At 41.9% G+C, this 13,450-nt stretch overlaps 1 protein-coding gene across 1 annotated transcript in view; it reads left to right on the forward strand.

The window, feature by feature from the left end:
- The first annotated feature begins 3,673 nt into the window (after positions 1-3,673).
- Positions 3,674-13,450, forward strand: part of DPY19L3 (dpy-19 like C-mannosyltransferase 3) — a 74,602-nt gene continuing 64,825 nt past the window's right edge. Inside the window, 3 exon segments of the mRNA XM_029204933.1 lie at positions 3,674-3,827; positions 5,596-5,737; positions 7,984-8,117. Of these exon segments, the coding sequence (XP_029060766.1) occupies positions 5,635-5,737; positions 7,984-8,117 (237 nt within the window). The 5' untranslated portion in view covers positions 3,674-3,827; positions 5,596-5,634.

Consider the following 13,450-nt stretch of genomic DNA (forward strand, 5'->3'; position numbering starts at 1 on the left):
GAGGTGTAAAGTAATACAATTTTTAACCTTTTGTAATGTAGTTTGCCAATGTTTATCCTAATTTAAATTCTAGCAATTCTATTTCCAGAAATATATCCTAAAGAATTACATAAATATAAGGATATTCTCTATGCACTGCATGTAACAGGGTAAAGCTGGAAACAATCTAAATGTCCAATTAGAGGGGAATATTAAATAAATGATGATACATCCATACAGAGGATGACTACTATATTGAATACCCATCATTGTATAACAAAATTACCCCTAAACTTAGTGGCTTTAAAACAAACATAAACATTTATTATTCTTACCGTATCTGTGCATGAGATATTTGGGAGTGGCATGGATGACATGGAGCTGGCAGATCTTCCTCCTAGGTGGCTCACTCACATGGCAGGCTGGTTGTTGGCCAGAGGCCAGGTGCCGCCCATGTGGCCTTCTCTACACGATGTTTGAGTGTCCTCACAACATGGTGGCTGGCATCCCCCATAAGTGCGCAATCCAAGAGAGGATAAGGCTAAAACTAGGATGTCTTTATGACCTGGCCTCAGAAGTCCCACACTGTCACTTCCACCGTATTCTATGCATCACACAGAAAAGCTATGATTCAGTGAGAGGGGAGTATATAAATATCAAGCAGCAAGGATCATTTAAGCTGAAATTTAAAGGCTGAATAGCAGTTAAGTCAGGCACTTATAAAAACTTGGAAATTTATGAATAGGAAGTAGGGATGAGGCTGGAGAGGTAAATGGAGCCTGACTCACAGCAGTACTTTCAAGCTTGTTAAGGAGCTTTTTACATAAAGCCAGTAAGCCACCAAAAGACTTATATCTTAGTAAGATCAGTATGTTTTTTATATGGAGGGTGGACTGAGTGGACAAGGCCAAAGGGCAGGAATGGAGGTAAGGCAATCGGTTAGCAGACTATTGAAATGATCCAGACAAAAAATTGTGCCTTGGATTACAGTAGTGGCAATGGAGATGGGGAAAAGTTGGGCAAGTTCTGAGATATTTAGGAATAAACCCAATGGGACTCAGTGTTTGACTGGATATATGGGCTACACAATAGGGAGGAATCAAGTTTGGCTCCTAAGTTATTGACAGCAATTAGGAAAAGGGGGCACATGGGATGAAAAGTAGGTTTGGGGATTAGAAAAAGTTTAATTTTTAACGAGTTGAGTGCTCTGCACACATGGAAATTTCCAATAGGCACTACATGTATGGGACCTGGCTGTCAGGAGCTATGCCTGGACATAAACACTTATGAGTGATCAGAATATCACTGGAAATTGGAGCCATGAGCCAGAGAGGAAGAGTTTACATGAGACTGAAAAGGAATGCCAGAAAGGTAGAGAGGAGGAATACTGGGAGAGTCTATTGCCACAGAAGGGAGGAGTGATCCAGAGTGTTCATACTACTAAGCCAAGCTATTGAAAACTGAACAAACATCGTACATCAGACAGGAAAAAGCCAATGGAGAAGGAGAGCTCTCTCCCTTTGTCCAACGCAAGATGCTTTTATGGGAAGGATATGACTTCTAGTGCAGTGCTTCTCAAAGTGTGACGTACATACAAATAACCTGGAGATTATATTAAAATGCAGATTCTGATTCAGCAGGCCTTGGGGAGAGCCGGAGAGCCGACATTTCTAAGGTCCTAGGTGATGCCAACACAGCTGGTCCACAGACAATATTTTGAGTAGCAAGGTCCTGCTATGGCTCTCAAACTTTGCTGAACACAGACCCACATGGAGAACGTCTTAAAACCAATTATTTGTCCCTGACCCCTACAGATTATGATTTGGTAGGTATGACTAGAACCTGGTAATTTCCAACAAGCTCCCTTATGATGTTGATAGTGATGCCACAGGTTTCCAGGCCATACTTTTGAGCTGAACTGTTCCAGCACAACTTAACTATTGCTGGCCCCAACAGAGGAAAAGCCAGATCCCACTGGGTTTCAAAACACAATGCAAACAAGTATTCCTGTAGACCTCTGCAGTCACAGCCCATGACCAGAGGTCAATAGGGGCAAAGGTCTACCGCTCATTACCCATCACCCCCATGGTTGCTGTATCAGAATGAATTCATTCTTAATTAACTTATTTATTACCAAGACTTACCCTCAGCAGTGGATGTCTATTTCTCTCAAAGCATTATTTTGCTTAGTAAAGCCATTTCATATGAAAACAAGCAGCTTCTAACAAGTACTATTTCCTTTACTCAAGGGATGCATGTTTCACAACAGACATTTTTTTCCCCAGTGCACAAGACAGTTTAAGAAAAAACCCTACATAATAAGGTGGGGAGGAGAGGGGGAATTCTACTTAAGGAGGAATCAATTCACATATGTATTTATTAAACACACAAATGTATTTTATGTAAGGCATCTTAAGGTGAAAGAGAAAGATTATAAATATACAGTCCCTGTTCTCAAGTCCATAACATGAAAAAAAGACACCAACAATCATGTTAAACATGACAAATGCCACCTGAAAAAACAGCTGACATTTATTTTTATTAAAACCACCAGCAGATACCTCAACCCATTGGCACAGAATGTGTGTCTGTTATTAACAGCAACAGACACACAAAGGAGGAGGAAAATATCAAACAGGGGAAACAAGGAAAGGCACCTGGCTGAAGTAATTCCTGAAATTAGACAGATGAGCAGTCCTCTTCACAGGTGGAAGACCCAGAGGACCATTCCTTAATAAAAATCAATTAACATGTGCTCTGAGAATCTGCTAACAAAAGGCTTTACCTACTGTTCATCAAAGTGTGATTAAGAAAGATATGCACGTATACAACACAGCAACTGCCCTCCGAAAAGGCTTACACTCTAGTTTGGAGACGGAGTAACGCAGGAGCCTAAGAAGACAGAGGAACGTATTCTACACAAAATTTGGAAGAAGACAGCGCGCCCTGCCCCCCCTCGCCAAAAAGAGGCGTGTCTTTGGAGATGCGAAAGTACCTCACTGGCAGTCGGTAAAAGACTTCCAAACACAGATCACCGGCAGTTGGGGCCTGGGGGTGTTGCCAAGACCCGAGAAGGGGGCGCGCCAGGCCTTGGCAACGCGGTTAGCTAGGAGATGTCCGAGTGGTCGGACTGCTTCCGTCCACCGGGCCCTTACTGACCCCTCCACATCCACCAGCACAGGAGACAGGAGGGCACCGGCGCAAGAAAGAGTTTTTCGCGGCCCCCGGCCCGTCTCACCCTCCCCACCCGGGGTCCGAAGTGGTGCCACCACCACGCGGTTCGACTTGAGGCTACCCTTACTCGCATCCCGGCCCTCTTCCCCCGAGCAGCGCCGCTCGCTCTGGCCTGGGGGTGGCGGGAGTCTGCGTAGGCGAAGATGGCCTCGGGCTCCTCGGTCGGTGACGGGGGTCCAGTGCTCTTCGAGGGGTGCCAGGAGCCGCGGGACACAGCGGAACGGAGCAGAACTCAGCCGACACTACAGCCCGGCGGCCGGAAGTGCGCTGCTTCCTTCCGGCCGGCGCCGCACGAGACGGGGCGGGGCGCCCCGAGAGGGGGAGGTGGCCCGTGCTGACGGACGGCTCCCGGGACCTATAGGCGCGGCCTCAGTGGCCCGGCCTCAGTGGCCCAGCCTCCCCGGCGCGCCCCCTCCCCGGGGCGGTGACTCCCCCAGCCCCCCATTTCCAAGGTGCAGCAGAAAGCTCCGCGGCTGCTGGGTTTTAGCTTTCCCCGCGGCGCGTTGCTGGCCGTAGTGCGGCCCCGCCCCCGCGGCCCTCTGCGCCCCCGGCCGGCCGGCCGGCTGCCCCCGTTCCCGGTCCGGAGCCGCGCGCGAGGACGGCTGAGGCCGCAGGTCTGTGGCTGCGTGTCGGGCCGCGGGCAGCGCGAGGGGACGCACGGGCGCGAGGCTCCGTCGGCGGCCCCGGACTGTCCGGCGGGCGGGTGGCGCTCCGCCCTTGCGTGGCGGCGTTCGGCTGAATCTGCCGCGAAGACCGAAAGCCCGCGGGCCGCCCCGCTGCGTCGCTCAGGGTGGGGGCGCGAATCCGGCCCTCGCGGCGTCTTCGGAGACCCGGTGTGGGACTGGGCGCCCCCTTGTCCTCCCGACGTGCGGGGCTGGGGGCGGCAGCTTGGGAGTGAGCAAGTTTGCCGAGGGCGGGGCGCCTTCTCGGGCAACTTCTTGCTTTGGCCACGCGGGCGGAGGGAGGGGCTGGGTGGTCTCCGGCCTCGGCGGCCACGCCACTTCCAAGGTGAGCCGGAGCGAGTTACTGAACTTATCCGGCCCCTCAGCGTCTGGCGGGGACTCCGGTGGTGTAGATTGGGGTGCGGAGGTGAGCTGAATAATGTGCCCTGCAGCGCCCCGGGATGCCCAGTACGTGCTGGTTCTTCTAAGCAATGGAGAAAAAAACCACCCGCTCTCATTTACCTTTTCAAACATTTAAGATGGCATTCCTTGTAATTTGATGGGGAAACTTTTGTTTCTTGGGTTCATGCAGTTATCACACGTAGTTGGCACTTAAACATTTGTTGCCCTTCTGTCCTAATGTGTTACGTTGTATCAGTTGTGGGATTTTTACAACTCCGCTTGGGGCCCTTAGAAAGGTCATGATTCTAGGATGAGGTAATTTGGGGGTAAGCTCATCTCTAGAGGTACGACTTTGCCCACACTCCTTTTCTCCCTCGTTGCTCCAGAGTCTCCATTTTCGGTGCTTGCACCTTTTTCCTCTCAGATTTTTTTTTTTTTGTATGAATGAATGAATGGTATAACGTTGATTGGTGTGTTCTTTTCAGTAGAGCAACTTGTTTACCTTTAGGAATTAATAAACTGCCCCGACAGTCGTGTCCGGCAACCGGTCATAGTTAATAAATGGTTAAACGCTGTTCATTCGTCGGAGGAGTGACGCCAGTTGTTCCGGGGGACTGTAGCCAGCTTACTCACTGCCACCACTCCCCTGCCTCCCACTTACTGCTTCCAAACCAGGCCCCTGCTCCCTGCCGTCACTCCCACTGTTGCTGCCTGGTGTAGCAGCTGCCCTGATTGGCACACCCCCGCTGCCATCACCACTGAGGCATATTCCTAAAGCTTCCGGTGTGAATTGTTTGAAGGAGCACCAGTATCAAAATCCAGATACCGGAGACAAAACAGTGTTTCAGTTCTTCAAAATCAGACCATCAACAATCAACAAATTTACTACTTAATACCTTTTCCATGGTTGGTACCATAGAAAATAATATAAAACTACCTAATTATGTGACAAAATGCATGGTAACTGCTATGACTCGGGAAGGGGAGAGATCAGTAGGGGTTGGTGCATCCCAAGAAAGAAGGCTTCCTGGAAGAAGGGCAGGGGCTTGTCTGTGATGCTCACCTGTGCTCCTAACTCTTGGCAGTGCCTGCCACAGGACAGGCGCTTCATAAATGTGGTTGTGTTAAAGAAATATTTGTGTTGTGTCTTAAGAGTAGCTTTGAAAGCCGGTTAAGGTTTGGATGGGAAAATGGGAGGGCGTGCTAAGCAAGGGAAAATGGCTCAGGTAAAGTCTCCAAAACACAGATGAGCACAGGCTGTATTTGGCAGAGAGGGTACGGACATATGGATGGTGGCTTAATTCTGTGTTGTTTGTAGGAGTGGTTGGAAGAACAATGCATGTGAGTCTTTGACACCATGATATCCATCAGGCAAAGAAAAGGAATACAAACCACAGAAGTTTCAGAGGATTACGTGGCACAAGAAGAAAATGTGAAGTTGGAAAATAAATTGCCATCTAGTAGGTGATTTAAATTAAAGCAGCATTTGGGATTGCTTTTTTGTCTGCATATTGAAATAATCAATCTCCAATAGGATAAAAATTTGGTGAGACCTAATAGGTGAAGAAACTTATTCTATTACCCTGATATTTTAGTTTTACAGATGATTTGATCGCAATGTGATAATATTTGTTTTACAGTTATGATTAGATAAAAGACCTCTGATTAGAGCCCTTTGCTTCTTAGCTGCCTGTTCAGTATAGTTATGCCAATCTGATCCTTTGACTTTGAGAGTAATACTTTTTCCCACTGTTCAGATTTTAGTCTACTTCTAATTTTTCTGGTTTGTGTATGCTGTTCACAACTAGACAGCCTTACCTTGGGTGAGTTTCTCATTTCATTAAAGTATTGAAAGATGAATCAAACTTTCTTTTATTCTTTATTTTCAGTTAAATTCCTGAAATTTTCTAATTTGCTTTTTTTTTTGGTGGGAAAAGTGGTCAGAATTTGGTAAATTGTTTAAAGAATGTTGAAGACTCTTGCTAAGCCATACATCAAATGGCATTAATTACCAAATTCCTGCTACCCGAGTTGCTTTCTTAGGCTAAGCATGGTCAGGATTTTTTAAAGTAAGCATGAAAAATTCCATGTCTATCAGCCATTTTGGATATCTGACAGAGTTTACATCAGCTGCAGCTAGAGCTAGTAAAGTAATTTGGGGTAACAGTTTTATTTTTTATTTATTTATTTTTTTGGTGGGGGGGGTGACAGTTTTATAAAATAAAAGTAATCTATATTGAGCAGTCATGCCACCCAACTCAACTATTAGCAATTTGGGACAAGACAGAGTATTTTCTGAAAATCTTATATAAAAACAAATACAGGTTCAAGTTTGTCCTTTTAAATTAAAACATAACTTTGAGGACTGTTCATTTTACCAAAGCAGTATTTATTCATGTCAGAAAAAAAAAAAGAAAACTAAAGAGAAGCAAAAATGAAGGAAAAAATACTCCCGCAAGCCCACTCATCCTGAGATTACCACCTATGACACTTTATCTTGCTGTCTAAATGTTGTTCTCTGTACATGTACACCTACAAGCATTCAGATGTGTTTTTTCTCAAAATTGAGATCCTACTCGCTGTTGTGTAACTTGCTATCTTTCTCTTGTTGTGTTATGAACATACGTCAGTCAGTGTATTTTTAAAATTTTGTCAGTGTGTAGTCACTGTGTGACTGTAGCATAATTTATTTAATTTCTTATTGAATATTTAGATGATTTTTAACCTTTTACCTATACAACCTGAACCACAGTGGCCAAATGTTTGTTTAAAACTTTATTTCTTTGGGGTGTATGCCTAGATTTGCGATTATTGGTCAAATAGGGTGCTCATTTTGGTGGCTTTTACTTCCTGTTGCCATGTCACATTCCAGAGAGGTATCCATTTATTCTAACACCAGCAGTGTTTAAAAAATGTCTATTTAAAAAAAAAAAAAAGGCGATATTTTTGTATCCTTACCAAAACAGAGTACTAAGCATTTTTAAGCTATCAAATTGGCCACTATTGTAAAAGTTATAGCTCTTTGTTTTGGTTTGCATTTCATTAATACTAACTTATTTTTTCTGTTAAGTTTATTGGCCATTTTTTCTTCTGTGCATTGCCTATTCATGTCCTTAATCAGTTTCCTACTGAAATATTCATTTTTTATTATTATCCTGAAAGTATTTATCCTATATTAAGGATATTTAACCTTTCTTATATGTACTATAAATATGTTTCTTAGTTTATATTCCTTTAACTTGTGTGATGGGGTTTAAAATTTTAAGTAATCAAGTTTGGGAGTAGCTTTTAATGAATAAACCACAAATTGTAAGTAGATCATCTAAAAGACTGTTTATATTTTAGATCTGTAACCCATTTATTCCTCTATTTAAGAAACTTAGTAGTTAAACTAGGTCAAGCACAGGTCCTAGGTGTTAAGATGAATAAGATAATATGCTGGTCCTCAAGATGCTTACATTCTAGTTGGCAAAATGGACAAATGAACAGTTAGATACAGTGGGGGAAAAAACTATAATAAAAGTATGAAAAGTATAAAAAGGTCTGTGGAATCACAAAACGGAACCCCTGACTGTCTGCTGGAGACACGGAAAGCTTCACCACTAACAGGCAGCTGGAACTTGGCACGTTTGACAGTCTGAAATAGAACTATTAACTGCTAAATCCTTTACTGACTTGGTTTTTCATCTGTTCATTTTTCTAAAAGGTTGTACCAATAGAAGATTATGGACGATTCTTTCATTTACAGTTGGTGGAACTGTTGCCCTTTGCACTGGACTTCTTACATCTGTCTACCTGGCCACTTTACATGAGAATGATTTGTGGTTTTCTAATATTAAGGTATGAACATTGTATGATTTACCCATCAGTGTCTCCAGTAGTTAGTTAGCCATTTAGATGAATGACCAAGACAGTTCCCTTTTGCCATAAAGAATCCAGTCTCTTGAAAAGTTTGGCTGTAGAGTAAAATGACTTTTTCTTTGTTAGTTTAAAATAACATCAGAATTTTTATAGTCAAGTGAGTTTTCCATTTTCGTTAGTTTATTCATATTATGCATCAGTTACTCTAAACCAGTATTTTTCAAGCTGTAGATGGTGAAATTGGTGTAGTAGGTCATAAGTAGCATTTTTCATAATGAAATCAAATATAAGAGAATACTGTCACATGGTAAGGTTGATAATTATTTGTGAAACTTTTATTTTAATTATATGTATGTATGTACAAACTGGGTCACAGTATAAATTTTTTTTTCTGTTGGGTACAGTAAAAAAAAAAAAAAATGAAAGAAAGAAAAAGAAAGCGAAAGCTACTGTTCTAAACCAGGGAATTTTAATCTGGCTCCATAGATGAGCTTGATGTGGTGTACCGTTCTAATAATATATGCAGAAGATTGAGAGGAAGCCGTAACTGTCATCAGATTTTCAAGAGAGTGTATGACTCTTTAAATACCAGTTTCCTTGTTGTCTTTCCCCTCCCTCCCTCCCTCTCTCTCTCTCTTTCTCTCTCTCTCTCTCCCCTCCGACATCCTTTAATTTGGCTTTGGTTCAGAGCAAGTATATCACTTAAAACTTACACATTGCCAGTGGTTTTCATCCAAATATACCTTTCTTTTCATCAGAAATGTCATGATCTTTGACCTTATTTCCCACCATGGCTTTTAATGATTAGTTGCTTACAAAGGTAAAATTGAGTTTCACAGGGCAAAGATTTATCATCTATGAGAATATTCAAAAGTATCTATGCAGAATGTGAAGACAGTTCCCAAAGAGAATTTTCCAAAATATTTTGAGCTTTGGTTCCGTTATTGGAATGCGTCTCCAAAGGAGACTGCTTTGAATGACAAATTTTATTTTTATGAGTAATTTCTAGTATGTTTATTTTTAAAACCTGTCATATTACTTTATAGGTACAGCATGGATATATCTTTATACAAATAATCATGGTACCAAAAAATAATAATTCTTACCCTTCAGTGACAGTTGGTAGTTTTTCTTGTCAAGAAACATTTTACTCACCTGTCTCTTTAAAATTGAGTACCTATAAACAGATTCCCTGGAATTGAGAAATTTAAAACTTATTTATTAATACAAGTATTCTGAATAAAGCCTGGAATTTCCCCTTTGTGGGCATAAAGTCAAAATTAAATGCTAGTAACTCTATAGTAAGGAGACATGGTGAAAGAGATCACATAATTTTAAACTGTAAGTTTAGCTCTTTAATTTAAAGCTTATACGTGGCCCTACTAGCACCCTTAAATAGATATAGCCCATCATCAAGAAACCTGAAGAAAAGGCCAGGTCATGTATGGCTTTGTAGACTGGGCAGGAGTTGGAAGGATGTACTGATTCATCGTTTGTGTGGAGTGCAGTTGAGGAGGAAGAATTATCAGCGATGACCTTCTTTCTCCCGTTAGCAGAAGGATAGATGGGTAGATCTTCATTCGCTATGATCGTGAACCCTGTGGGAGGAGCAGATCTGAAGGGTACAGTGACTTCCGACCAACTACCCGGAGTTAAGCCACACTTTATAGGTTGAAGGCACAGTCCTCCCCAAAACTGACCCTTACTTCAGAAGCCAGTCAAAACTTTGGGGGACCCCAGGCTACTCTCACTTCTGACCAACTGGCTATCCATTCACTAAAATGACACAGAACTCAGGAAAGCTCTGTACTTAAATTACAATTTTATTATAGAAATAGGATACAAATCAGAACCAGCCAAAGGGAGAGGCACAGTGGGAAAAGTCTGGGAGAGTCCCAGACTCCAAGTTTCCATTGTCCTCTTCCTATAGAGTCAGGATGCATTACCCTCCTGGCACATCAGTGTGCGACAACGTGTAGAGTATTGCCAGCCAGGGAAGCTTACCTGAGCTCTGGTGTTGAGAGTTTTTACTGGTGTTCCGTTATGTATGCATGATTAATTAAATCATGGGCCACAAGGTGGAACTCAATCTCCAGCTGCTCTCCACTTGCCAGAGGTCGGGCTGATATCTGTTGGCTCAGAGCGCCAACCCTCTAAGCATACGGTTGGTCTTTCTGGCTTGGCCAGCTCCCATCCTGAGTCATCTCCTTAGCAAAAACCATCTAGGGGCCCACCCTGAGTCACCTGTTAGCACAAGCTTTCAGATGTGGGCCAAGGAGCCTACCATGAATAACAAAGATACTCTTGTCACAGGGAAATTCAAGGGTTTATTGGCTACCTCTCAGGAACTGGAGACAAAGGCCAACCACATTCTTTTTTATGCAGGAGGCAGCGAGGCAAGAAATGATGAGCTCAGGTTTGGATACATTGTGAGTCACTTTCAAAACAATCCAAGTAAAGATATGGAGTAAGGGGAGCTGGATTTACGGATCTGAAGGCAGGAGTTCCATGTGTGTTGGAAACGGACCTTTTCATGTTACCAGCTTATAGCTGTGTGGGCAGGATTGTTTGAGGAGTATGTAGCGTGAGAAGAAAGAGACCGGAGGCCAGATTCTGTCTCTGCCTCAGACACAGGCTGGGAGAAGCTGTGAGACAGGCGCACCCTCTCACAGGCCTCCCCACACCACCTGCAACCCTTACACTTAAAGCTGAGCTCAGAGTCTTGGTGCGTTTTTCCCTCTCTATTCAAGCTCTCTGGTTTTTTTCACCCCTGTGTCACAAGAGGAATCCTCAGATGTTGTAATCATTTCTCAAACCAGATGATAGGCTGGCTTATTTTTCATCTTAGAATTATCTAGACCCAGTGGTCTCCAACAGAACTCTCTGTACTGAAGGAAATGATCTAAATCTACACTGTCCAGTACAGTAGCTGCCAGCCAGATGTAGTGATTGAACACTGGAAATGTGGCTAGTGCATCAGAGGAACTAAATTTTAAATTTTATTTAAATTGAACTTTAATTTTAAAGTGCTTATACATTTTCTGTGAATAAACCAGTGAAATCAGCCATTACTGATCAACGGTATTACTTAGCCAAAGGGAAAGCTCATTTTCAGAGTTTATACGCCTTCCTAAATTTACTCCTTTACATCATTTTCATCTTGGGGGATGATGGGAATATTTGAGAAGTGTAAATCTATTTCCCTTTTTTATTTGAGTTATAACTTATCAAAATTGCCAGGCTAGTTTTTTATGTAAATACTTTGATCTTTTGAATACTTTGAATTAGTTGTAATTATTCAGAGAGTAAAAATATTGCTAATAAAATAGACTAATCATACATTCAGTTTATGCATTCAAAGTAATTTTTTTAAATGTTCATAGCAGTGTTAGTATTTCATATGTGGGAACCCTGGGACAGAGAAACTTGGAGCCAAAAAGAAGAAGATGTTGGTTTAAATGGTCACAGAAAATGTGTATGTAGTATCCTTTCCCAGCATATTTTTTAAATTAAAAGGTTAGTTTCCTGTTGTCTTAACCATTGTGTTATATTGCCCTTGCTGCGAAATTTAAAGTATAAGAGATTTTTTAAAATATCCTTGATTGAATGTCTGCTATGTCCTTGGCACTGTTATAGGTGCATTTTACATTTATTTTATTTAATCTGGTTGTTTCCAAAGCCCAAACATTTTAACTCTAACTTGTCCTTTAAATGCAACCTGCTTTTTTTTTGCTGCTCTTTATTATAAACAAAACAAACTAAAGGGTTTAAAGCCCATACTCTTACTTGCTGTGCTCCCCTTACAGTGCCTGGCACATCGTCAGTGCTGAGTAGACAGTGGTCTGTTGGAGTAGAGTTAATCTCTAGTGGGGACGGAGTGGTGTAGGCAGGGGAGGCAGGGAGACACCTGGCTGCTGTAAAGAACCTGGGTTGGAATTGGAACAAAAGGATGCAACTTTGGAGCTTGCCTCCAGGGATAGGACATAGTTAGTACTGGCAAGTGGGGAGCCAGTCATTGCATTTTTAATGATTTGTGTTTCGTAGGTGCTGGAGTAAATCTCTGTATGGTCTTGATTGTTTTTCTTTTTGGAACATTGTGTTTTTTATTGCACAGACTATACTGTGACAACAACAAAAACTTTTTTTAATGAAAAACATTACTTACTATTCATTACCCTTAACAAAAAACAATTTTCATTTTTCCCTTCCATTCTTCATCCTGTACATGTATATATTTTACTTATTTATGACCCCAATATAGATAGTTTTTACAATCATCGTATGCTTTTTCCATATGCAATTATATATTTTCACAAACACTTACAGTTATTATATAAATGAATAGCTATATACTTTAATATTTTTGACATTTTTATACTCTTGGTCATTTCACTATTTCCATGCTCCCGACTTGGGGTAGATTGTTTCTAACTGTGTGGTTAGACCCCTAAAATTGCTTACTTAGCTTCTCATTTTAAAGCAGTAGGATAAAGATGTCAGTTCCTTCTTTTGTTTAGAATTACCTCAGAGCAATGAAAGAAAATGTAAAACAGATTCCTTCTTTGATGAAACTAAGAGAGGTCTGTAATCTGGAACCACAATATATGAGGAAGGGCTGCCAAATCCAGTGAAACTCCAAGGAGTGTAGAAAGATGCTGAGAGAGAACTCCTAAAGCTGCAGATTTTAGGTAAAGCTGCTGAAGTTTAGTCCTCCAAAGTCACTGGCATATTCTGAGGGATAAACCAGTGGTCCCCTGTGTGAGACCATGGGACTAGATGTGAGGAGTAATGACAGAAGCTTTCCTGTGTACACTTTGGTGTGAAAGAGAAACAAGGTAGACAGGCTGAAAGGAGTAATCACAGAGACAAACCATTTTTGTAAAAGTAGAGTTGAAGCAGACCAGGATAAAGAGAGAAAACTTGCATTTTCAACAGCCCTGAAGCTGCAGATCTCTGAAGACTAAAATGAGGAAAAGACTAAACAGCTCACTCTTGTAATCCACTCTGTATCAGCAGAAAAATTCTTGCTGGCCTGAGTTATGTCCCAGCCCTCTCCCCTACATGTAGCTGATTTGGTAAGAACTTGCCACATTTAGAAATGACTAGTAATCAGAAAGGAACTAGCACAGGATCTGTACAATAATACTGCAAGAAAAAGGGAAGAGAAAAACAAGAACAAACGATACATGAAGAACCAGAAAACTTTTACAGCAGAGACGTGAAGATTGTGGCCAAACATGTCACATTAAAAAACAAACAATAAAGCATTTGCCACTGTAGAAGGTGAATTCAAAGCAGGAATGTAAGAATGT

The sequence above is a fragment of the Monodon monoceros genome, unplaced genomic scaffold (genome assembly GCF_005190385.1).
Source record: "Monodon monoceros isolate NGI ecotype Baffin Bay Population unplaced genomic scaffold, NGI_Narwhal_1 Super_Scaffold_10, whole genome shotgun sequence".
Classification (NCBI taxonomy): Eukaryota; Metazoa; Chordata; class Mammalia; order Artiodactyla; family Monodontidae; genus Monodon; species Monodon monoceros.